Genomic DNA, 27,866 nt, shown 5'->3' with positions numbered 1-27,866 from the left:
CAACAATTCTGTGTTTTTCTGTCAGTATGGGGTGCTATGTGTACATTCATGAGGAAAAGAAATGAACTTAAATGATTTTAGCAAATGGCTGCAATATAACAAAAAGTGAAAAATTTAAGGGGGTCTGAATACTTTCTGTACCCACTGTATATATACTGTACTGTTTTTTTTTCTCACTTTCTCTCTTTTCTCTTTTAAATATAGAGATCAAAATAAACAGTTTCAGTTGGACAAGTGAGGTACTGTTCGTTTGTCTGGCTTTTCAATATATAGAAAGCAACTACATTTGAATTCAACAAGCACACAAAAAAAAGTTTGTTCTACAGCTGACCAAGAAACTTATTTGCTCTGTGCTTATTTTCTGTTTGTGGTGAAAATAGCCAGCTCACATAAACACCTCTCCTGCTGAGTAATCTATCATCTTCCTAAGCTGTCAGCCAAACTGTGATATGCCATTTGCATAAATTGGAGTGCCTCAAGTGAAAATGTCTTCCTGGTTCTAGTCTTTCAATACACAAGCTTTCGAAAGTCTCTAGAGTCAGTTATTGAATCAGATTACATCACTTTCTGTACTTACAGTGCGTTTCATGTAGCATCACATAAATCTAAACAATTACAAGTTTAAACATGAACTTGATTTTCTTGATAATAGTATTACATTTTCTTAATGACAATATTTTCCAATCATTTAGGATTTCGGGTGATGTTGGTCTATGGGGAATGATGATGTGTACATTTATCTAAGCCATGCACATATAAATAACTGAGATCCTGACTATTGAGAATTGAGCATTAGCACTATGGTTTAAAACTTTGCCTTTAGATAGCACGTTCCTCTCGATAAAAAAAAACAAAACAAACATCATTACCACTTCACTGAGCTGGAAATCTGACATGGTGAATTAAACCTGTTGATCAACCTGTACACTAGTCACACATATTTCGACACTAATTCGACACAAATTGATGACAATTTAAATATATATTGCATTACAGACCATTTTTTTTAGTATTAAAATATTCTATCGTACAGATACAATAGGAGCGATTAATGTCAGAAGAAATTTTATTTGGCCTGACTGGTTGTCCTTTAAGGGCTGAGATTTTTTTATGAAATTTATAAAGCACTGACAAATTTTAATCAAATATATTTCTAATTATATTTGGTTAGGACAGTGAGCTCTGTTTCCAAGTCCAAGGTTACAGTGAGAGCACTGAGTGTCACTGACTCAATGTCCATTTTTCTATAATACATTCATCTGTATTACTTATTTTCTAGACTCTGTGTATATATATTTTTCTAGGGTGTGCAAATATATTATATCTTAACCTTATTCTCATACTTTGTATGATATTTATACTATACTTAATACTTATACTTTATACTTATTTTATTAATTTACTTTAGTTTTATCCTTAAACTCTATTTCTATTTTTCACGTTTACAGGTTGGACAGTTGCAAAAAGCATTTCACTACATGTTGTACTCTGTATGAATGTGTTTGTGACAAATAAAATTAGAATTTAAATTTGTGTTCTGTGGGTTCCTTAGGGTTCTCTGGTTTCTTTCCTTCACTTAATAACATGCCAGAAAGTGAATTGGCGAAGACAAATTTCCATTAAGTGGGAATGAATGTGGTATGTAGTATTTGAAGTTTTCAAATTGACATCTAAGGAAATGCAAACACTATGTCAACTCATTCTTTTACAGTGTGTGTTTCTTTAAACAACCTGGAATATTTGTCTTATATAGTATATAGTTTTCCCTACATCAAGCTACACTCATACCTCATAATGACAAAGCAAAATCCAGATTTGTGTTATCTTTTCCAATTAATTTAATAAAAAAAAATGAAACACACATTGGCATGAAGTATTCACACCCTTTGCTATGCCACTTGAAATTTAGCTCATGTTTATTTCAGGTCTCTGGCTTATCTTCGAGATGTTTCTACACTTCTACACTAACTGGAGGCCACTTGTGTCAAATTCAATGGTTTGGACAGGATTGGGAAAAGCAGTCACCTGTCTACACTATAAATGATCTAAAAGCTGAAAATGCATCAAAGGAACATGCTGCAGAGCTCAGAGTCAGGATTGTGTGGAGGCACAGATTAATGGGAAGGCTTACAAAAAATCACAGCACAGTGACCTCCATATAATGGAAAAGTTTGGGACAACTGGAATTGGAAGAAGTTTAGAAGAACCAGGACTCTAGAGCTACCGATTTGCTTACCTGTTCACACTGACCATTCAGGGATGAAAGGCTGGGAACCTGATGGTTACTTTGCTTGAGCTCCACCAATCTGTACCAATCTGGGCTTTATTGCAGAGTGGCTGGACTGAAAACACTTCTCAGTGCAAGACACATGAAAGCCTGTTTGAAATATACAAAATGTCTCTGTACTTTGTAGCCAATTCTTTTGACCATGGATGGGCTAACAGTGCGCAATCAACTGAATTTGCCACAGGTGAACATCAAAGCGTAGAAACATCTCAAAGAGGATTTTGAGAAATTAGATACACCAGATCTAGGTTTAAAGAGTCTCGGTAAGGGGTTTGGATACTTATGTATGTCTTCGAATGCTTATGTCAAAGCGATATTTCAGTTTATTCTTTCTTTTCTTTAAATAAATGTATTAGAAATCAAGGCTGCATCATAACCAAATGCAAAAAAACTAAAGAGGTCTCTGTGAATAGTTTCTGAATGCACTCTATTTACCTTCGATAATAAATAAATAATTGGTCCTTAAGTTTCTATACATGTATGTTCATATGTAAAAAAAACAAAACAACATACACTTAAAAAAAAATAAATTATTTACAACAAAAGTACTGTGCCTGCCTATGGTTCAGCTGTGCATGCCTTTTTATCTCTGCATTTGCTATAACAAGTCATGATATTGTGTTCCTTGATAAAAAAAAAAAAGCATTGGAAAATTCATCTTTCACCTTCGGCTCCTCGGTGATGTTTTCTCAGAGATTCGTAATTAATTTGCTCTTTCATTAGAACAGTTGCCAACTGTGAGGTTTGGGCGTTTCCATGGGAATGAGATCTTTATTGTAAGATTAATATTTTGGCTGTGCTCGGCGTCCGTCTTCTGCTCTCAAGTCATCTCTTTCATTATAAAAAAAACACTTTCACACACGCTGCTATGCCGGAGCGCACATCAAAACTAGCAATTACTAGACCCCTAGATGATTCCACATAGAGACATCAGCAAACGTTAATGGAGCTACTTTATTTCAGGGAAATAGAGGTTATTTTTCCGCAAGGACTGACAGATGACCACAGGCCACTGTCACCACACAGAGCTTTCTGAAGCGTACATTACAGGGTCAGAGAGCGAGAGAGAGAGAGAGAGAGACGGAGAGAGAGAGAGAGAGAGAGAGAGAGAGAGAGCGAGAGAGAGAGAGAGAGAGAGAGAGAGAGAGAGAGAGAGAGAGAGAGAGAGAGAGAGAGAGTGTGAGACCTCATTGTGCCAGTGAATTCTTAACTTGTAGATTTGTAGATTAAAAATTAAATACAGTAAAGCCAAACACACAGACATAACACAGTCTAAAAAGTCAGATTCAAAATCGGGTCTTCCATTCAGCAGTGTTTTTGAATCCATACCAATAGCATTTGCCAAATACACATTGCTAAACGCAAGGTGTTATTTATATTAAAAACAGAAACATAAATAGTAGTAGTAGTTTTATTTATTTATTTGGTTTAATTTTGTTTCATTGTTTTACATTTGTACTTCTGTGTTTGAGCTGTAATTGAACTGTTAATTTGTGAGGCATGTTTTTAAGACAGGATGCTGACATAGGCTCTCTCACCTCATCATAGTAAATTCTGAAGTCAGCTCTTTTCGATCGCAGGTCCCACATGACTACAGTGCCGCTCTCATAGCCGATCAGCAGCTGGAAACGGAAATAAACAGAAAACAAAACATGGCACAGAGAAATTGATTAAATGAGCCAGGACAAATTTGACATCTCAAAATCAACAAGGTCAAACCGAACAGCTTGAGTACAGTGAAACAGACGCTTGACTCTAAATGTCCGAGCAGACTGCTACATGTTAAACATGAAAAGGGAAAATAATGTCTCTTCTACCTTTCCTTCGTCTTTTGGGCTGTCACTCAGGTGGACAACAGGCCCTGGGTGTGTCTTTGTTGATCTGAAGACAAGACAAATAAAGAGCACTTAAAAGATATACATTTAAGACCTTACACAGTAAATGATACATTACATACATACACATATCATTTTAGATGATACATAGTCTTTAAAAATATTGTTGCAAGAAACAAGAAGGCAAAGAGACACATGCTTTTGACCTCTCTCCCACACTTATACACACTTATAGTTTGACATATGGAAAAGGCATCAGCTTGTTTTTCTTTTTCTTTTATAGATAAAACTCAGCTATAAAGGTTAAGAATTCTAAGTAAATAGCTCTCTAGTGTCTGGAGGGAAAAAAAATAAATTAAATAATTAAAAAAGGAAAGGCTGAAATACTAGTCTTAATGTGGCAACAGTGAAACACAAAGCTCCTTCCGTCAGGTCAGTGAGTTATAAGATACTCACAGGTTTTAGAAATTTCTGTGTATGATTGAAACACACATACTGTTCCAGTGACACTATACAGCCTTCTTGCCTGACATAATTTCATCAACTTTAAAAACAACCTAATAATACATGTAGGCACAGAATCATTTGTACAACAAATAAATCAAAATGGAAATATTATTTCGAACAGACCAACGTGTAGCTCTGCTTAACCTGAGCGCATGTGGATTATACTCAGTGTCGCTCGGGGCGGACTGTATGATGGCCTATTAATCACATTGCTTTTGTGTACAACATACTGTATGTGTAGAACACACTGGAATGTCAGGCTACAACCGTCAAGTCAAAGAGAAGTCCAAGAATAAGAACTGAGATTGAATCAAGGCTGTGGCTTAAGAGAGTAGAAGGCTAAGCCAGTAAAGGCTATCAAAATCCTTTTCTGAGGTCAACTCGTTGGTTTGGAACAATTACACTATATGTTTATAAGATGATGGAATTACCAATGTTTGTGTATGCGACAAGAAAACGTGATTTTTTTTTTTTCTGGACCAAAGCTCAGGATTACACACAATTCCAAGTTTAAAAAACATCTTAAAACAATTAAAGCTCAATTTTTGAAGCTCTAAAAATACATATTTCAGACTTTCATTCATTCATGGCAACAATAAAGGGTTAAATGATCTTGAGTCAAGGGTTAAAATGGAAAAATGCCCCAGAAATGCCACAAATGGGTCTGAAGCTTCCAAAATCACACAAAATAAACAACTTCCATGATCCCCAGGCAACAAACTCATTTAATGACCTCCAGTCAAACACCTGTTCCTTCTCTCAGTCTCAGTATGATTGTGTGTCTCGTTATCGCTATTGTGCAAACTCCCACTGCAGCATGGTGTCTTTGTTGAGTCCAAGCTTGTGTCCTCTGTTTATATTGATTGGTGTTTTAACCATAGCCTGCTTACCATTTACCATTTCTTTTCACAGTCTGAATGTTTTTAATTTTAATGAAACCTGAAAACCTCTGCCTGGCATAATGACAGTATGAAAAAAGACAAAAAGGAAGCTGAAGACTGCTGTTTAGTATTGCTTTGGGGGAGGTTTGGAGATTTAAATTATGTTATTAACATTAAGTATATTGTCTAATTGTTTACCGGAGAAACATTTATAGAATTACATTTATATAAATCATTTGACAAATACGCATCTATAAAAAAGATTCTTAAGTATCAGTGCTTTGTAACTTTAGGTAAGATGAGGGACGTTGTGCTAGTAGGTTTTTCAGTAAAATAACATTAATGTTACAAAACAGAATTAATACAGAACAAAAATGGGTTTCTCTCTCTTTCTCTCTCTCTCTCTCTCTCTCTCTCTCTCTCTCTCTCTCTCTCTCTCTCTCTCTCTCTCTCTCTCTCTCTCTTCCCTTATTTTAATTTCAAAGAATTAGCATGGTTGTTTGCATACAAAAGTATAAAAGAAAATGCAAAATGTAGAAAAATAAAATAAAAACAGTGAGTAAAATAAAATGAGAACTATATATATATATATATATATATATATATATATATATATATATATATATATATATATATATATATATATATATATATATATATATATATATATTTTTTTTTTTTTTTACAACCTAAATTCTTATATTTTTTTCATCAAATTGTATTAATTTATTCCCAACAGTCTATTCTCTTCATTTCATAGTGTTTCACTTGGCTGCACTGCCAGTACATGTATGTGGATGTTATGTCAATCTAATCTGCCCAGGGCCTTCAGAATCAGTAGTGCTGGCTAATGTAACATAAACTCTTTAACCAATCAGATCTAAAATTCGCCTCACAGGGTCAGCTAGCTGTCCCAGAATAGCGTCAGCATTTTTCAGTACTCTGATTGGTTGGCCAGAGCGAAACTGTTACAGCCAAGCAAAACACGTCTGTAGTACGCTGCAGGCATTAATACATCTGAGTTAGACTTTTTTACGCCCACAATGGTTGACGGAGGAAGAGAAATTGATTTGGGTATGGACATTCTTAAAAATCTATTTTCATGGCGGACTTTTCCAAAAAAACCTAGACATCGTGAGGAGAGGTCGGACAACCCTGAAGCTAGCTAGCTTGTCTCAGCCCAGGAAAGGGTTTGTTCTCCACTTCCAGACTAGTGAATACGAGCCGTACCACTGGCCTACAGCCTCTGAGGAGTGATGCAAATTATATGAGTATGCATTATGTAAAATGTAAATGCATCTCTGGTGAAAATTATGTATTTTATTAAAATGTTGTATGTTTTTGTCATGTTATTAGACAAATATTGATTCTGAACCGCTCCAGAGGATGTAGGTGGTTGTAGTGTAGAGGTTTGGAGTTGTCTTGCTTTAGTAAAATGGTATTCACCCTCCATACGTGAAATGTCTCTCTCTCTCTCTCTCTCTCTCTCTCTCTCTCTCTCTCTCTCTCTCTCTCTCTCTCTCTGTTATGCCACGTGTTGTTATATTGCATTTTCTCTAGTATTGAAGGTTACTATAATTGCGACACGATAGTGGTGGTATTAAGAGGTGGATTAAGTCGGGTATGTTCCCACTAAAGGCATAAACATATATGCATATGTACATGTCTAATTTTATTTCCATAAAGCAGAGTAAACCTCTGCTTGTTTGTTTCATGAAAATATATTAGGGAACAATTAACAATAGAGATATGAAATATAATTTGGACATTCATTTAAGTCAGTGGTCCCCAACCCCCCGGGCCACAGACCAGCACCGATCCGTGGGTCAGTTGGTACCGGGCCACACAGAAAGAATACACAACTTACAGTATTTCCGATTGATTTATTATCTGATTCTGAACAATGTTTTATTTTGAAAAATTACCGAATTCTCTCAGTCACATCTGTCTATGACTCACTCTTCGGTCACATGTCTTACCCACATCCACTACCTTCTTAAAAGGGCTGCTCCGGCCACTAACACATAATACATTACCGCTAAATCAAACCGCCCAAGCTAGCAACATGAACAAAAAACCACACAATTTATTATTATATTTAGAAAATACCAGTTTTTATGTCGGTCGTATCATTTTATTTTGTTGTATTCATCCGCCACACCTTAATGGCCAGCCTGTGAAAATATTGTCTGATTTTAAACCGGTCCGTGGCACAAAAAAGGTTGTGTTTTTTTTTTTTTTGAGCTAATGTCAGCACTCTGCACTCTTGCACTTATTGGCACTACTCTGTTCATGCAAGAGTTTTGCCCCAATACTAGTTCCAGTGAAACACAGGCTTTACACAGTTTATTTCTAAACATTATAATTTAAACACTAATGCTGTGCATTAAAGAGAAGAAAAAAAATAAAAGATTGTATCCTAATCCTGTGCTAGAACAGGCTCCATAGTAACAGTCTGCCAATATTACAAAAATATCCTAAATTGTCAATTTTACTTCTAATTTGCAGCTGGGACATGTTGTTCTTTTTGTTGGTTCTTGGGTTGCTTTTTTATTGTTAATGACTGTTTATAGCTTATAAATAATTTCTGACATTAGGAACATCTTTTGGCTTGGTCTTAATAATATAAGGCTCTCTTGTAAATTTTTTATGGAATGTATAATATGTATAAGTGGCCATGCTACAATATAGACAAACATTTCCTGTTTGATTCATGGAGCATTTTCTGCTTTAACCTTTTAGTCATTGCTTGCACCTTTGTACCATGTGCATGTCTGTTTTCCATGTGTGTGTTTGTGGTTTGCTTTTATAAAATCTTATGGAAAAAAACCTTGTTTCACTGGGCAATTTGTTTCCTCAGTTCCTGCTATTCTCAGACTTCTGTCTGGATTATGATTATGGATTTGCCTGCATTAACCTTTCCTGCCTCTAATTATTCGGAACAGCTTGAATAAAGAGACTGCACCCTGATGCATTTACATTACATTTATGCCGTTTGGCAGATGCCCTTATCCAGAGCGAGTAAGGATTATCTGATTTATACACTAATCAGTTGAAAAATAGGGGCCTTGCTCAAGGGCCCAGCGGTGGCAGCTTGGTTATTCTAGAATCTGAACTCACAACCTTTTGATCACATTTCTGCTGCTTTACCTAGTGAGCTACCCCTTTTCTATGACACACTGTCTACAATACAGATGATTTGTATTAAAAACAAAAGGTATCAAAATGCTTATGGGTACAATTTAATGGTAGCCGTAAATTGAGATAAATATGAATGAAGAATAACTAATACCTGAGATTTCATTTCCATACAGCATGACACAAGTCTAAAAGCACATTAAAGATGTCACTGGCTATTCCGATCATTTCCCAGTAGATTATTTACATTTATTGGCACTGTATGAGTGACAATGATGAAACAGTGTGACGAGAGGATCGGTCATATAATGAGTGGCTGGGGAGATTTGTGCGAGTCTGATAATGCACCAGTCAGGGTTTTCTGCGAGCTGCACCGAGCAAACGCCATGAACCGTGTTGAAATATCATTAAAGGTCAGGACCAAGAGGATCTGTACATTACTAACTTATAACCGTGGCACCATTTCTCTCTGTCTCCCACACACACTGTACAAAACCCTGACATCACTATACAGCATGTATCAGCATGTATCATGCTATTAATATAAAGGGTCATTGTTATACTATAGAGCTAAAAACACTGACTAAAACCAAGTCTATACAGATGTTGCAGTGAAAATAAACAGATTAAAATCTCCTTTAAAAAAAGCAGAGCAGTCTTGTTTTTCTTTTGTTTTTTTGTTTTTTAAAATACCTCAGAAATGGTTCATTCTTTTGCTATAATAGCAGCTCTGAAAGTAGTTCCGGCTGTAATTCAATTTTAGAATTCAAATTTATTGGGGAAATGGTAATGGCCTGGTTAATACTGTACACCTGAGACACACTATATTGCCAAAAGTTTACAGACGCCTGGTCATATGTATGGTATGTGCTATATAAACATTGCATTCCACATTTAGTCCCAATTTGCTCTTATAATTCCATCCACTCTTCTGGGAAGATGTTCCACTAGATTTTGGAGTGTGCTTGTGGACATTTGTGTTTATCAACCACAAGAGTGTTAGTAAAGTCAGGTACTGAATAGGCCTGGGGTGCAGTCAGTGTTCCAATTAATCCCAAAGGTGTTTAATAGGGTTGAGGTCAGAGCTCTACAGCAGGAGATCTTCCCCTCCAAACCCTGTCAACCATATATTAATGGAGCACTTTTTGTGCACAGGGGCATTGCAATGCTGGAACAGGTTTGGGTTTCCACTTTCAAGTTTCAATTTTATTACACCGCATCCAAAGACGTCTTATACAATTGTGTGCTTCCAGCTTTGTAGTAACAGTTTGGAGAAGAACCACATATGGCAGGAAATGGCAGGTGTCCCAGTACTTTTGTTCATATATTGTCATTGTTCAAGTCGCTCTGGATAAGTGTGTCTGCTGAAGATTGTAAATGTAAATGTACTACTCTTAGAGAAGTGGTAACTCAGCGGGTGTTGAATGTCTGGTCAGAAGGTTGTGAGCTCAGATCTGATGGTGTGCTCTTGATCAAAAACATTAACCCTCACCTGCGCAGTTGTATAAATGTATGAATTGTCAGTTGCTCTGGAAATGGCTGTAATAAGGCCAAAATTCTGTGAATCTTTTATCATTATCATGTATTTGTTTTCTGTTTATTTATTTATTTGTCAAATATTTGTTATTTATCACTGCATACTGCTTAATTGTTTAATATGAAGCCATTGTCTATAAGGATATGTTATTTTAACATGTATAAAAAAAAATCACCAATGTCAATGCTTTTAAATTTTTATTTTTTTTTTTAACTATTTGCCCCTGCCATGATTTTTATTTCTTTTTGCATATTTGTCGCACTCAAATGATTCGGATCATCAAGCAGATTTGAATATTTCACAAAGAAAACGCAAGTACTGTAAATAAAAAATGCATTTTTTTTATTATTTCATATATTAAGGGATAAAAGTTTTTCACCCTACCTGGCCCTATGTGAAAAGATAATTGCCCCTAAACATAATAACTGGTTGTCCACCCTATGTTTTTTTGCTAGCAGAGAGACTTTAGGAAAAAATGACCTTTCTTGTCTTCGGTGCTTTAGGTCTTTTTTGTCACTTGAAAAGAACTTTAATGCTAACATGTTTTTACAAAACTGAATTATATGCTATATCATATCCAGACATACTGTTTGTCTCAGTCTCTCTCTGTCTCTGTCTCTCCCTCTCTCCCTCTTTATCTCGGTGCTTGTGGGTGCACCACTGCAGCACCTCTGACACACGGTGTTCCCCTGCAGCAGGGAGGGGTCGTCGCCGTGTCGGCGGGCAGCATGATGAAATCTTTTTTGCTGACTCATCAGTCTGATGATGCAATGTGCTGATGCTGCAACCCGAATGCGGTTCCCGACAACTGCGAGGTTATATCGGGCCTAAAACTTAATCTCAATACTGTGTTTTGTGTTTGACTGTATGAATGCGCGCACACACACACACACACACACACACACACACACACACACACACACACACACACACACACACACACACACACACAATCCCAGCCCTTAATCTCAGATTATAGCACAACTCTGTCATTTGTTTGTGTATCTGTTAAGAAGAAAGGTGCAATGAATTCATTTTCATAAAAGATTAAGCTGCTTGAAGGCAAAATCTTTGAGGTTTCCCTTAATTCCACCCCCCCCCGCACATATTTAATACACAGTAATTAACTTTATTATAGTTTTTTTCTCCAAACAAATAAACAATGATTTATTTATTTTATTTATTAATAAAATGTAAAATTATGCAAAAAGTGCTACTTTGTTTGAACTTTGAAGTTTACTTGCAGTTTTTCGGCTTCATAAACTTTAGATAAGGCTGGTGAATAAGGTGGTATTTCATTAAGTTAACTTTGAAAATACTGACTAATGGTCTTTTGGACCAACTGGTGTCTAACCATCTCGAGAGAGAAAAAGAGAGAGAGAGAGAGAGAGAGAGAGAGAGAGAGAGAGAGAGAGAGAGAGAGAGAGAGAGAGAGAGAGAGAGAGAGAGAGAAAGAGAAAGAGAGCAACCAAGACAAGTACCCATGCCCTTAACAGGTGTCATAGATAATGAGATGGTATGAGAGTGTGGAAGAATAAACATGGAGCAGGAGACAGAAACCACAGCTGTGGCAGCATCCACCTCAACTGTCACCATAAAAGAGCCGATCCCTTGAACCTCTCTCGCTTGCTCACCGCATGAAGCCTATTAGTTCACTCTAAAACTGTGAGGACCAGTGTTAGCCGACGCAATTCATCCCAGCTTCATGCAGCTTTTGCATATCTCTCCAACACACATAGCTATTTTTGGGCCTTGCTTTCACCTCAAGCCTCTCTTCTCCCCACGTTTTTGAATGAATTCTGCCTTCTAGTTTAGTCAGGGTTTTAATTTTGCACCACCACTGAGTCCTGCATGTGCTTGTTGTCTTTTTGTATTTAAAACCCACCTTGTATGTCCTTTCTCTCCTGAGGCTGGCTGATACAGCATTTGTGTGGTGACATTCGTATATGTAGGTGTAGCATATATGTGTCTGGGCGTATATGCACATTTCTTATCAGTAATTTAAAAAAGTCAATTACAGTATGTTACATAAATAACCTAATTCAACTACATTATACAGAACAGCCTGGTGTGTGTGTGTGTGTGTGTGTGTGTGTGTGTGTGTGTGTGTGTGTGTGTGTGTGTGTGTGTGTGTGTGTGTGTGTGCTCATCCCTCAGTGTTAAAGGAAAAGCCTACCAGCTCACCACACTGTAGAACTGTTCATTTCTCAAATGATTTAAGAGATGTGTGTGTATGTGTATACAAATATGTCTTAGTGCCTGTAAAATGCCACACACAAGGCACAAGAGTCAACAGAAAGCACTCCAGAAGCTGTAACTATGCTAACATACTCCGTATCTGCGATGTCACCAGGCAGCAGCACCACAAACACAGCACTGCAAAGAGCTAAATCTACTCAGAGCACTCTAAGCCATACTGGACTGTGCTTCTGATCAGTGCAACAACAACAACAACAACAGCAAAAGCTGTAGGTCCACACTACAAAGCAAGTCTTTTCTTTCACCACCAATAACAGCAGCAGATCAAGTGATCTCAAAAAAATCTCAAAAATACACATGCTGAGAGCAATCAGGAGTTCAGATTGACTTTCACTGATCAGGTCCAGATGATAAAGGTCGGCTTTAGAGGTGAGAAAATTTCTCTGTTCATGCTTGAAATAAATCTCAACTTGGCAACTGGGAAAATACTGTATGGTTATTGTTATATCCCTGACCATTTACAGAGTGAAATCCATTAAAACACAACCTCTACAACACCAAATAATAATAATAAAAATTATATATATATATATATATATATATATATATATATATATATATATATATATAAAAAATTATTTTATATTTGATAAACATCAATAATAGAAAGTATTTCTGGAATGTGACATCCTACTACACAAAAAAAAAACACTTTTTAGTCAGTTTAGAGTCTTTCTATTATTGTTTGACCTTTTTTTTCACCCAAATGAGGATGGGTTCCCCTTTTGAGTCTGGTTCCTCTCATGGTTTCTTCCTCATAACATCTAAGGAAGTTTTTCATTGCTCCAGTCACCATGGCTGCTTATCAGGAATAAACACACATCGTTCACCTTAACTGTTAAATTCTGTAAAGCTGCTTTGAGACAATGTCTGTTGTGAAAAGCGCAATAGAAATAAGGTTGACTTGACATGACTTGAATTCCAAAAGCTACATTCTGCCTTTTTTACACTATTATCAATCACTCTTCTTTAATAAAAGCCAATCTCGTCCCAGCTTGCGTTTCGTGACCGGTGGTGTCACATTTCTTTCCAAAAGTTGCGATAATTTTGTATAAAATTCAATCCCTCAAAGGGGGACAAGACGCCCTTAAAGACAGCGAGGACCAAACTGAGAAGATCATCAGAGTCTCTCTTTCCTCTATCACGGACATTTACACCACATACTTGATCCGCAAAGCCAACAGCAATGTGGACGACCCTACACACCCGTCACACACACTCTTTACACTCCTGCCATCAGGAAAGCGGTTCCGAAGCACAGTTCCCTTTTACCCTTTTACTGTCATTTGTTATTGACTTTTCAGGTAGTGAAAATATCTCTGGATAAATATGTTTCCACATTAATTAGAGCCTTTTTTTTTTTGGATTCCCAGCCAGCTGCTTAGACTAGCCAATAGTTTGTTGAGTATTAGCTAAATTTTTGCAGAATTCTTTACCTCCCTAATGAGTCCTAATGAGTCAAGTCGTGCTTAATGAGTTTGTTATATCCAAGTGTACAAATGGAACACACACAAACACACAATATGTATGTTTATTCTTTTCACAACTAAAAATCATAAAAAAAAAAAAAAAGTAATTTGCCTGGATACTAAACCTTTTGCACATCATGGTAAAGTATAAATCTAGAACATCTGAATAGTAAATAAATGTGGAATATGATGTTCAAAGTACATATAAATCTTATGGTTAAATGTCCACAAGCTTTTGTCAATGTATTCTTTATCTGCTTTGACCTATAAATGCAGAATTGTTTACTTGAATTTTGTAGCTTAACCATAATTTTGCTAAAGTCAAACAAGGTAATCGCTCAACAAATAGTCTTTGGGACGAGTTAATAGATGTTAAGTTGTATAGACACTGTACTGAGCAGCATGCTTGATCTTTTTTTTTCTCCAATTAAATTAACACGACACGAGAGCTGCATGCAAACACAGCACATGTCCCGAAACATCATGCCGATTTTCTGCACCGGATTCAGAGGTGTTGTGGGTGGAAGCAGAAAACTCAGAGATGTGGGCAGATGGTTTGCAGACTGTTCCGAAGCAGAACGCGAGGAGGTTTAGCCTGTCTATGTTAAGAATGAAGCACAAGCAGCATGCTGCTTTTTTTTTGTTAGCTTTGCCACAGGCTAGCTGTGTTTGGAGCACATGCAAACACTGTCAAGACATTTTGTGTCCCGAAATATGTTTCCCATCAGCCATTGCATGTCACAGGGCCATGCCACATGTCTGTTCATACACATGAATGATATTGTCAATTAATACTTATATGCTGGTCCTCTTGTCTCTTGTTTGTCTCACCATGGGTGTTTTACTCTATCTATCTATCTATCTATCTATCTATCTATCTATCTATCTATCTATCTATCTATCTATCTATCTATCTATCTATCTATCTATCTATCTATCTATCTATCTATCTATCTATCTATCTATCTATCTATCCCTCCATCCATCCATCCATCCATCTATCTATCTATCTATCTATCTATCTATCTATCTATCTATCTATCTATCTATCTATCTATCTATCCCTCCATCCCTCCATCCCTCCATCCATCTATCTATCTATCTATCTATCTATCTATCTATCTATCTATCTATCTATCTATCTATCTATCTATCTATCATCCCTCTATCCCTCCATCCCTCCATCTATCTATCTATCTATCTATCTATCTATCTATCTATCTATCTATCTATCTATCTATCTATCTATCCATCCATCCATCCATCCATCCATCCATCCATCCATCCATCCATCCATCCATCCATCCATCCATCCATCTATCTATCTATCTATCTATCTATCTATCTATCTATCTATCTATCTATCTATCTATCTACCTACCTACCTACCTACCTACCTACCTACCTACCTATGCTGAGTATTGTACACTTCTTCCATGGTTTAGTTTTTTTTGATCTTTGTTTATTTTGTGTTTGGTTTGATTGTAATGTTTTTGTGTGGATTTAATAAATATATTTCCTGACATTTTACATGACCGATCTTGTGGAAATGGCATACCTTCTCTTGTCATGTAATACAAAGGGAGATGGAAAAGGTACATATACAATGGTATATACAAGTGCTAATTATCAGTGAGCATTAAACAAGTGTTGAAACAAGTATACAACATGCAATGGCTAGTGGGAAATGTAGACTCTTGGCATAATCCTGACACGTGCTTAATTTAAATATTTTAAAACACTTATTAAGACACTGTCAAGGCATGTCCCAAGATGTCACACTCTGTATTAAGGCTTTTGTATCTTCACTATATAAATATGTCACATGCAATGCGCTCTAGGCTGTTTGACGGTCTCTTCCATGTACTAAAAACGAGCAGTTTTGTGATAGCACAGGATCTGTGTTACTGATAGGAAAGTCAAACATTCAAGCCCAAGGATTGTCATGTTGCCACTCTTTGGCCCCTGAGCAAGGCCCTTAACCCCTCTGTGTTTCAAGGGTGCTGTATCATGTCTCACGCCAGCTTCCTAACATCGATGGGATATGTGAAGAAAGAATTTCACTGTGCTGTAAGGTACATGTGACAAGTAAAAAGCTTATTCTTGGCTCCAAAAAGATATCTAAGAAGTAACCAAATACATCAAATTCATCAGATAATGAGTCCATAATGAGTAAAAATACAGATCCAAATTTTAGACAAAATATTATTGTTTACAGTGAAAAAATTAGGAACTGGTTTTTACTTTCATGTAGGACAAACAAAATTAATGTTCATTAGCAGGAATATCTGGCGGTCATTACCGCTGGTCTGGATCACAGTGGGTTAGATTCATTAGAACACACTTGCCCAAACAGTATATGCTTTGGAATATTGGGGCTCCTTTTTTTCTTAGTGGTGCACAGATATTTCTGATTCATTTATAAAGCCAATGCTCCATGCACTGACAGTGTACTAACAGTCACATTTCTCAGAGGTTACAGGAAACTGGAAAATCTGATTTATTTATTGATCCACTGCTTCATGTAGTGCTAACAGTCTACCAACATTTATGTTTCTGGGAGCTAAAAGGAAACTGGAAAACCCAGAGGAACCTAATAACACAGACAGAACATCTCTGTATGTATGCACATACACAATTTTATCTCGCCAAAACCAAATAGCACTTCAGTAAATGGCTGTTAACCTCAACCGAATTCTAACTGCATCTTATTTTAAACAAGAGCATCTCAGAAATGAATAACTATCACCCATCTGGGTGTAGTATTAGTGATAACTGCTACTAATGTTACTCAGTGGAAGTCCTGTGTAGAGGCAATTTGATGCTTTTTTTCCTTTAGAAATTACTTAATTTTCTGGCAATCTTGACATAGCGAAAATCTGTTTTCTTATTGAAATGTTATCATTAGAAATTATTGTGCCTTGGGAATGGGACTGGTGTTGCATGCACAGCTTTGCTATTGGCATCATAAATGTAATAATTGCCTGCCGTATGGCCGCACTTTGTCTCCACATTAAATGCTAATTCATGTAGTACTATACTGTACATCAGGGATTTAGCAAATCTCTTACAGTCAAGGATCCCTTTAATATTATAATATTTAGGCTAGTTATTAGAGCTGGTTTATTATTATATTTCTTTTTTTTTAATAAACAAAAAAAATCTATATTCAGATGTTAGATGACATGCATAAGATATTGATTGTCAATCACTGATAGTCAGTAAGCCACACTATATGGACAAAAGTCATTGGTGACATGACTGTTACAGCCATATGTGGTTCTTCTCCAAACTGTTACCCCAAAGTTGGATGCAAATAATATTACTAGATGTATTTGGATGTGTTAGCATTTAATTTTCCTGTTCCTTGAACTAGAAGACTCAAACCTGTTCCAACCTGACAATGTCTCCTTTGCACAAAGTCAGCTCCATGAAGATATGGTTTATATAATTTGGAGTGGAAGATCTCAAGTGGCTTGCTATAGAGATTTGATCTTAACTCTATTAAAGATATTTGGGATGAATCGGAATACTGTCTGCACCCCAGGTCTCCTCACCCAACATCTGTACCTGACTTTACAATCGCTCTTGTAACTGAATGAGCACAAATCTCCACAAGCACACTTCAAAATCTTCCCAGAAAAGTAGAGGTTTCTTTAACAGCAAATGGGGACTAAATGTGGAATGGTATGTTTAAAAAAAAAACATATGAATCCTATGGTGCTATGTCAATTTTTGTACATATAGTGTGTTACAGCTTGAGGGAGTTCCTGATCAAAGAAAAAAAAAGTTTATTCGTCCATGATTGTGGTGCCTTCAAAACAATAAACCCATTTTGTTATGATGAGTACATAGAAAGCTCATAGTTTATGAGAAAACAACTTTGTAAAAAGAAAACAGCCTCTTAAGACTATTGTACTTTTCAGATACTTAGATTTGATGCACATGCAGTCATGTTATCTCTCCATGCCATCCACTATAAGCTTTCACTCCCCCCTCCCCCATCACACACTCCATATAAGACTACTGTGTAAAGCTACACCAAAACACCTCAGTCCCACGTGTGTTACTCTGACAAATAAAGAGCTTACGAATGTCAATCATGTCCCTTCCAAAGCAAAAGACTCCCAGATGACAGCAAAGTTATCGACTGAAGGATGTTTAAAACCCGCACGCCTTGCTTTCATGGCTCGCTCACTCTTCTACCCATAAGGCTTCTGTGCTACTTATACCTCCTTGTAGATGCTCAGTGGCGTGTCAAGAATTTGCTGGCGTAAGTTAATTTCCCTGACCAAGAGCACTTGTGCTAGTGCTGATTGTTATGAAATGCTTTTGAGGATTAAAGTAATAGATTTTTTATCCTCTCAACACTGCTTCTAACTGACAAACCATACAATACTATATTTCTGTCAGTGAAAAACCCTGCAGATTAGGACTGCATGTTACTGTCGAGATATCAGCCTACTCATCTAGAAGTAAATGTTTATTGTATATGTATTTATACCATAGTCTGTCTGTATATTCAATTCTGATTGGCTGGATTTCAAACTGTTGGACACACAGGTAGTTTCTCTCAGTCTAACCACTGTTCTATGTACACTCCTTATAAACAACTGTAACCATAGTAATATACAATCATAGTTGCATAAACAGAAACAGCTATGGAAAACATTTTCTATGAATTTACTGAGCTAAATGGATCATTTTACCATGTAATTTAATTAATATGGTGATTTTGATGAATGAGCCATGGCACTAGATGTCAAAATGGAGAAAGTAAAAATAAGAATTGTTTTAAAAAGGGCACAACAAATTAACACCAACAGCTTCATTATTAGTAAGCAAGTCACAGACACAAAAAATCGCTCTTTCTCCCTTCATCCCTACCTCTCATTTGCTCTAATAGCTTTTTATTGTAACTAATTTGAACAAAATCAATCTTGTTTCACTAGTTTGTCCTTGTAAACAGTTCTTGAACGTTATATGAAATAACAGAAGTAAAATGTAATAGTAATTATACTCGTTCAGTCAGTTTTGCACTGCAAACATCAATAGCACCTGGTCAGTGCTGGCCAGTGATTACGATGTAAGTGGGTTGATATACTGTAAGTATCAGTGAGATAATATAGGGTATGGCTAGGTGTCTGTTAAACAGTCTGAATGGAGTATATTCAGACTGTGTAACAGACACCTAGCCATACCATTAGCATTAGCTGGTTATTTGGCTTTCCATGGCATGTGTTAAAATCGTGTAACATCTGTGGATTATTGCTTGCATACACCACATGGACTATGTTTTATGACACTTGAAATGTTCCAGCCATATGTGGTTCTTTCTCAAACGTTTACCAAAGTTTACCAAGCACACAATTGGATAGGATGTATTTTGGACGTTGTAGCATAAAATGTTCCATTTAGTGGAACACTAATGAATCGGGGTGAATTCCGCCTCAGGCCTCCTCACCTTAGATTTGTAGCACAAATCTTCGATATCTAGTGAAACATCTTTCCAGAAGAGTGGAGGTTATTATAACAGCAAATTGTGACTACATGTAGAATGGGATCTTTAAAAGGCACATATGAATCATATTGTTATGTGTCCACAAACATTTGTCCATATAATGTATTAGTTTACATTTTGCATTTACTGATACTTTTAAAATCAAAGCTATTGAGTTTCTCCTATTACTTTCATCTAAAACATTTTGACCTAATTTATCCTAAATAAAATGTTATGTTTACATATACATGCCTATAAAAAGTATGGCATAAAAAACAAACAGCTACTGAGGGTCATCCACCATTTATTGTGGGTGTACGGATTAGAAGTATGCTGCAGTAGTATCTTAATCACCACTGATTTATCAAAAATGGTGGCTGGTACTCACAGTTCAATGGCCTTGTTCCACATAATGACGTATCCGGACAAAATAAATGACTCGACGTTGACGATGTGTGTGTTTCCCCGCTCTGTTCCAACGTAAAGCCATTTACTCTGGAAGGGTAGATGACAAAATGTGATCCTAAGAAGGAAGAGGAAAGAGAAAACATAAGAAGTAGTATATAAATATAATAGAGAGTGTGAGAGACTGTTCATAAAAGATCTTCATTGAAAAAGACTATAATTAATATTTCACCTTTAGGAAAATAAGTCTATTGTTATTACTATTCCTTGTTAGATGGCATGCAGGGTTCAGTTTTTAACCAATTACACCAACCTTGTTCTGGCTAATTACATGGTGCTCTGAAATTTGCATGGACTTGTAGGGTAATTATTAGGAATGTGTTATTTTAATTTAAACTATTACCAGCAGAACAGGCTCTAATGACCAGGGTGCAGCAGTTGAAGACAAAACATTTTAAGACAAAACAAGCAAATATTCAGAATCGCTCTCCTTTTTCAAAACTATTGTGCTTTAGGCTGCAAAGAAGGTGCTATGCTAACTCAATTATAAATCCAGAAGAAGCTGAGAGGGGTTCAGGTACCTCCTGCAAATTTTCACTTCAACAACTGAAATCAACAATCCATGATAAGTGAGATGTGTCTCAGGCCTTTGTCACAATAGATTTCATGCCAACAGTAGCAGCTCTTACCTTTGTCCCAATGAACAACCAGGACCATTAAAATCATTGCAAATCCAAGACAAGTTCCCAAAGTAGCAGGATTAGATCATGAACTATGTTTCCCATCATATATTTATATATTTTCTCATCATGTTTCCCTGCATGTAATATGTCTGTTTGCACACCTGATTCATGTTCATGCTATTAGCACTATAGTGTATATAACCAAACCATTTATTGCACTCTTAATCTGTCATGTCACTTTACACTAGTCAGAGCTTGCAATCCGTGTCTGTAGTAAACTGTACAATATGAGATATATTTATGTGAATTCATTCCACAATGGCCGTCAGAGAAGAAGAAATAATTTGGTCGCATATACACAAGGACATTTACATTAACTTTTCAAGAAAAGCTGGATATTGTAAGGAAAGGTCAGCCAAACAAGTTGTTGAGCTTTATTATGAAACATTTATACTTTTGTGTTTTCTTTTCTGTAGAATTTGCACAAAAACACACAATTTACCCTAGAGAGGATTTATGCAGGTGTTGCAGCTGTGGCTACAGTGAAAGGAGACTTGTTGAATTGTGTTTATTGGGTTTCTTGCTTTAGTAATGACGTTAATTCTCACTATGAGATTCCTTTCTGTGATGCGGCGCTCTGTTATACTGCATTTTTCTATTATACTAATTGTTTCTATAGCCATGGCATCACAATGATGGTATTAAGATGTAAACTGACTCAGGTACCAAACCACTGAAGGCATAAGTGTGACATACATGGCCTGCCACTGATATATGCGTGCAGTCTTTATTAAATATTTAATATAAATAATTGTAGCTATGTACAGTTGTTCTTTTTATAAGTCTTATTTCTTTCTTGAGATTCCATCTCAAAATTTCAAGATTTTAAACAAAGGACACTATTCCAATGCAGCTATACAGATATTACAGCTTTACAGATGTGTTTCAGGTTATTTATTGTTAGTTCCGCACAATTAGTTGATAATGAAGAAATTCTACTGTATAAGCACATCAATATATATCTGTAATTTGTCTTAATGGTGGTACTGTAAATTATTATACAGAAAACTATTCAGCATCTTTCGACCAATGTAAATACAGCAGAAAAATGTACTTGGAAAGTCTTCTGTAGTTTTAAAGCTTTGTTGGTGCAACAACAAAGCCTGATGTTTTGTCACATCACTTGTGTTGTCAACGCATTTTGCTACGCTCTGCGTCTCGTGTCAGTTGAACGTCAGTCCCAGTTGGGTACGGCTGGGTGTATTTTTAGGATGCTACAATTAATTAGCGCGCCATTGCCCCGAGACAAACTGGAGCTAATGAGACATGAGCAAGACACAACAAGAGCAGAAACTTTCAGAAGTGAAACTTTAAGAATAGAGCCTGTTTTTTACATATGGTTAGCCCTGCAAATGGATTAGATTTAGGCAGAGAAGCAAAGTGAAACAAAAAGTGTAATTTACATGTGCTTTCATTGCTAAATATCAGCTCTTTTGGAACACCAAGATGTCTAATCAAATTGGTGGACTTAAACAAACTGTTGTATAGTGACATAATGCCATACTCTTAATAAAACACCCAATATTATAGTCCTTAAAACCACCGGCCTAATATTGAGAAGATCCCTCTTGTGCTCACAAAAACATCTCAGTGGTGGATAGAGGTCAGCATGGGCACTCTGACCCTCTGCTATTCAACTCCATACACAGTAAGCTGTAACACTGTGTGTTTTGAAACCTATTTATCATACCCAGCAAAAACTTTTTCAATAGATCTTGTGGAATCAAACCTTATGGACTACTATTTCTGCATTATTGAACCTTAAGTGCAAATGACCCCATCAGCGGTTCATCAGTAATCTTTGTTTGAAACATCTTTGTTAGTCTTAACCCATACACCAGGAATGCTCCACAAGACCTGTTGTTTTGAAGATGCTCTGACCCAGTCGTCCAGTCAGCACTATTTGCCATTTTATTACAGTCACCCTTACATTTGCCCATTTATCGTGCTTCTAACACATCTACCTCAGAGAACTGACTGTTCACTTGCTGCTTAATATATATCCTACCCTTCCACTGTAACCAGAGTTATTGTGTGTTTATATAGTGTTATTCACTTCAGCTGTCAGTGGTTGATTATTGCTGATCGGTGTATATATGTGATTTTGCATTACATATTTCAACATTGTTATATTTCTATAGCTATATATCTATAAGCTTTTTTACAGTATATGTTTTTTTACTGTCTCTCTTTTCCCAAATGCCTCTTTCGCTTTCAATCCGATGAAAAAATGTAGACCTGCAGTCTCAGACCTTGGAGGGCAGTTCTGGGAAAAAGCATATTGTGAATGATGACTTTTGTCATGAGCAATCACTCCAGCAAACAACGATACAGTTGGGACTTTAGAAATTGCAAAGAGACATGTATTTTTTGCTGGCAATGGTGCAGCTCTCTACTTTTTCTACACTTTATGCTACATATATATATATATATATATATATATATATATATATATATATATATATATATATATATATATATATATATATATATGGGGGGGGGCGGCTATGAACGACAGCATAGATTGGCATAGACAGGTAAACGTGATTAGTATGAAGGCAAGTGTGCTAAGTTTAGGGGGGAGGCGTGGCTCGTGGTTCCCACTATATATATATATATATATAGTGTGTGTGTGTGTGTGTGTGTGTGTGTGTGTGTGTGTGTGTGTGTGTGTGTGTGTGTGTGTGTGTGTGTGTGCGCGTGATGCACCGTTCCAGATATACCAATATGCATGTCAAAATATGTATGTCTGCAAGGTAGCACTTTCAGTGAATTGTTGACTATTTTTAGCAACTACTGCCTGTAAAGATGTCATTTGCAATACAAAAGCACCCAAAGTGGATTACATTAATACAGAGCATTGACCAAGCAATTATGATAAACAATCAATAACCCAATCTTGCAGCACACACTAAGCAATTCATACTGTGGCATCATTCATCATCCTTATAAGCAGGTTAAGTAGAAAATAAAGACCAACACTGTGCAATCTACTCCTGTCCGAGCTCATCATGTCTTCTCTCAGCTCATAGAGACCTCTGGGGGCCTCAGACAGTCGGGGTGATTAGACATGTGACATGCAAGACACAGTACAGACAAGTTTGCCTTGACTGGATAGGAATACTAATAAAGCACAGGCTATGCCAATGTTGGATTTGTTGTTTGCAAATGGAATGTGTATTTTCATGCAGACATAATGAGCACTACATGGAGCCAAGCAGAATGAAGAAAGACAACCATTTACATTTTCAGGAATCTCAAGTGTCCTTCAAGGTTTAGTTCTCAGCTTATTATGAATTCAGGATGAATATATTAAATAGCTCCTCATAGTGATTGTTTTGATGCAGGGTACTGTTAAATGAAAAAGCATTGTGTCAAAGCTTTTCTGAATTAATAAAAAATAAACTGAGATAGGCAATTATTATATCGACAATATATAATTTTATATTTTAGAGTTTTATAGCTAGTTTAACCCAGCCATTAGGGGGGCACAAGCCAGTGCACTCTTAGTGCCGGTCCCAAGCCCGGGTAAATGGGGAGGGTTGCGTTAGGAAGGGCATCCAGCGTAAAACATGTGCCAAATCAAATATGCGGATCACAAATGAGAATTTCATACCGGATCGGTCGAGGCCCGGGTTAACAACGACCGCCACAGGTATCGTTAGCCGACAGGGTACCGGTGGAAATTGGGCTACTGTTGGCCGAAGGAGGAGAAGGAGAGGAGGAAGGCATCTACAGAGACGGCAGGAAAAGGAGCAGTGTAGGAGAGTAGAGGTTCGGGTTGGTACTTTAAATGTTGGTACTATGACGGGTAAAGGGAGAGAGATAGCTGATATGATGGAGAGGAGAAAGGTAGATGTGTTGTGTGTTCAGGAGACCAAGTGGAAAGGGAGTAAGGCCAGGAACATTGGAGGTGGGTTTAAACTGTTTTATCATGGTGTGGATGGGAAGAGAAATGGTGTAGGGGTGATTCTGAAGGAAGCGTACAGTAAGAGTGTAGTGGAGGTGAAGAGAGTTTCTGATAGGGTAATGATCGTGAAAATGGAAGTTGAAGGGATGATGATAAATGTCATCAGTGCCTATGCTCCACAAGTTGGCTGTGAGATGGAGGAGAAAGAAAGATTCTGGAGTGAATTAGATGAAGTGGTAGATGGTGTACCTAGGAAAGAACGATTGGTGATTGGGGCAGACTTTAATGGGCATGTAGGTGAAGGGAACAGAGGTGATGAGGAGGTGATGGGTAGGTATGGTTTTAAGGAGAGGAATGTGGAAGGGCAGATGGTGGTAGATTTTGCTAAAAGGATGGAAATGGCAGTGGTGAACACGTATTTTAAGAAGAAGGAGGATCATAGGGTGACGTATAAGAGTGGAGGAAGGTGCACACAGGTGGATTATCTTCTGTGTAGGAGATGCAACCTGAAGGAGATTGGAGACTGTAAGGTGTTGGCGGGGGACAGTGTAGCTAGACAGCATCGGATGGTGGTCTGTAGGATGGTTTTGGAGGCGAAGAAGAAGAGGAGGAAAGTAAGGTTTGAAAGAAGAATAAGATGGTGGAAACTGAAGGAGGAAGAGTGTAGTGTGAGGTTCAGGGAAGAGGTCAGACAGGGGCTTGGTGGTGGTGAAGAGGTGCCGGATGATTGGGCAACTACTGCAGGAGTGATGAGGGAGGCAGCTAGAAAAGTACTTGGTGTGACATCTGGAAATAGAAAGCAAGACAAGGAGACGTGGTGGTGGAATGAGGAAGTGCAGGAGAGCATTAGGGGAAAGAGATTGGCAAAACAGAAGTGGGACCGACAGAGTGATGAGAAAAGTAGGCAGGAGTACAAGGAGATGCGGCAGCAGGTTAAAAGGGATGTGGCGAAAGCCAAGGAAAAGGCATATGAGGAACTGTATAAGAGGTTGGACACTAAGGAAGGAGAAAAGGATTTATACCAATTGGCCAAGCAGAGGGACAGAGCTGGGAAGGATGTACTGCAAGTTAGAGCAATAAAGGATGGAGAGGGAAATGTGTTGACTAGTGAGGAGAGTGTGTTGAGAAGATGGAGGGAGTATTTTGAGCAGCTGATGAATGAGGAAAATCAGAGAGAGAGAAGGTTGGAGGATGTGGAGTTGGTGAAGCAGGATGTAGATAGGATTAGTAAGGAGGAAGTGAGAGCAGCGATTAAGATGATGAAGAATGGAAAGTCGGTTGGACCAGATGACATACCGGTAGAAGCGTGGAGATGTTTAGGAGAGATGGCAGTGGAGTTTTTAACCAGATTGTTTAACAGGATTCTGGAAGGGGAGAGGATGCCTGAGGAATGGAGAAGGAGTGTGCTGGTACCGATCTTTAAGCATAAGGGAGATGTGCAGACCTGCAGTAACTACAGGGGAATTAAGTTGATCAGTCACACCATGAAGTTATGGGAAAGAGTAGTGGAAGCCAGGCTGAGAGAAGAGGTGACCATCTGTGAGCAACAGTATGGTTTCATGCCGAGGAAGAGCACCACAGATGCCTTATTTGCTTTGAGGATGTTGATGGAGAAGTATAGAGAAGGACAGAAGGAGCTGCATTGTCTATTTGTGGATTTAGAGAAAGCGTACGACAGGGTGCCGAGAGAGGAGTTGTGGTATTGTATGAGGAAGTCAGGTGTGTCAGAGAAGTATGTGAGGGTGGTGCAGGACATGTATGAGGACAGTGTGACGGCAGTAAAGTGTGCAGTAGGTACGACAGACTGGTTCAGGGTGAAGGTTGGACTGCATCAAGGATCGGCCCTGAGCCCTTTCCTGTTTGCAGTGGTGATGGACAGGTTGACGGACGAGGTCAGACAGGAGTCTCCCTGGACTATGATGTTTGCAGATATTGTGATTTGTGGTGAGAGTAGAGAGCAGGTTGAGAAGAGCCTGGAGAGGTGGAGATATGCGCTGGAGAGAAGGGGAATGAAAGTCAGTAGGAGTAAGACAGAGTACATGTGTGTGAATGAGAGGGAGGGCAGTGGAGTGATGCGGTTGCAGGGAGAAGAGGTGAAGAAGGTGGAGGAGTTCAGGTACCTGGGGTCAACAGTGCAAAGTAATGGAGAGTGTGTTATGGAAGTAAAGAAAAGAGTGCAGGCAGGGTGGAGTGGGTGGAGAAGAGTGACAGGAGTGATTTGTGATAGAAGAGTATCTGCAAGAATGAAAGGGAAAGTTTATAGGACTGTGGTGAGACCTGCGATGTTGTATGGATTAGAGACAGTGGCATTGAGTAAAAGACAGGAGGTGGAGCTGGAGGTAGCAGAGCTGAAGATGTTGAGGTTTTCGTTGGGAGTGACGAGGATGGACAAGATTAGAAATGAGTTTATTAGAGGGACAGCACATGTAGGATGTTTTGGTGACAAGGTGAGGGAGGCGAGATTGAGATGGTTTGGACATGTGCAGAGAAGGGACATGAATTATATTGGTAGAAAAATGCTGAAGATGGAGCCACCAGGTAGGAGGAAAAGAGGAAGGCCAAGGAGGAGGTTCATGGATGTGGTGAGGGAAGACATGCAGGTAGTTGGTGTAAAAGAGGCAGATATAGAGGACAGGGTGGTATGGAGACGGATGATCCGCTGTGGCGACCCCTAATGGGAGCAGCCGAAAGAAGAAGAAGAAGAAGAGTTTTATAGCTAGTTTATATCTAGTTACCTTTGGGGGGGAATTAATGTTTTTCCCTTATCAATAAATAGTTTTAAACGTTGGTTTTGCCTATTATTACGTTCTTTTTTTTATATCAAAATTTCATTGTCTTTCTTTCTTCTTTCTTAGCAAGTCACCATTAATACAGTTCATTTTAAATAACAGGGATTCCTCAAGGATTTAGCTCCTCCCTGGTTATTTGATTTATGAGCTTCATTTAATTATATGTGTAACCTGATTTATTAACCTAAATAGTCATGTGTAGTAAAAGCATTTCAAAATGATGGCTGTTAGTATTGAATCAGGTTCATAAGAATAGGCACAGGAGCATTTTGGGCTTCAGTCAAGCAGAGAGTAAACAGAACCAGGGAGCCTTTATATTGCAAACACTCTCTTACATGCCTGATTGCAATTTAGCTGGAAACAAAGCAATAGTTTTTGGTTCGGTTTTGTTTTTTGTTTTTTTCAGATGCAGATGAGAGAGGCTGTGTTTGTCAAGTGTTGTGTTTCGTGGCAGCTGTCACCGGCTGTAATGCTGAGAATCAGGGGCTTTATTTGTTTGTTCCAGCTAGGATGATGAGGTGATGATCGTTATCATCAATTACTGGGGGCAGGAAGAAGCTCATTAGCTCCACAGGAGCTTAGCGGCGCACACATCGACGACCTCGG

At 37.7% G+C, this 27,866-nt stretch overlaps 1 protein-coding gene across 11 annotated transcripts in view; it reads right to left on the bottom strand.

The window, feature by feature from the left end:
• stxbp5l (syntaxin binding protein 5L) overlaps positions 1-27,866 on the bottom strand; it is a 140,642-nt gene that overhangs the window by 55,961 nt on the left and 56,815 nt on the right. For all 11 annotated transcript variants that reach the window (XM_083536926.1, XM_083536931.1, XM_083536929.1 and 8 more), the window contains exons 5-7: positions 19,802-19,936; positions 4,105-4,168; positions 3,826-3,909 (exon numbers count right to left, since the gene is read on the bottom strand). In XM_083536926.1, coding sequence (XP_083393052.1) covers positions 3,826-3,909; positions 4,105-4,168; positions 19,802-19,936 — 283 coding nt within the window. The remainder of the gene's footprint in view (positions 1-3,825; positions 3,910-4,104; positions 4,169-19,801; positions 19,937-27,866) is intronic.

The sequence above is a fragment of the Silurus aristotelis genome (assembly GCF_946808225.1).
Source record: "Silurus aristotelis genome assembly, chromosome: 3".
NCBI classification, from domain to species: Eukaryota; Metazoa; Chordata; class Actinopteri; order Siluriformes; family Siluridae; genus Silurus; species Silurus aristotelis.
The sequence above is the reverse complement of the archived record's forward strand: the minus strand, read 5'-3'. Positions and strand labels throughout refer to the sequence as shown.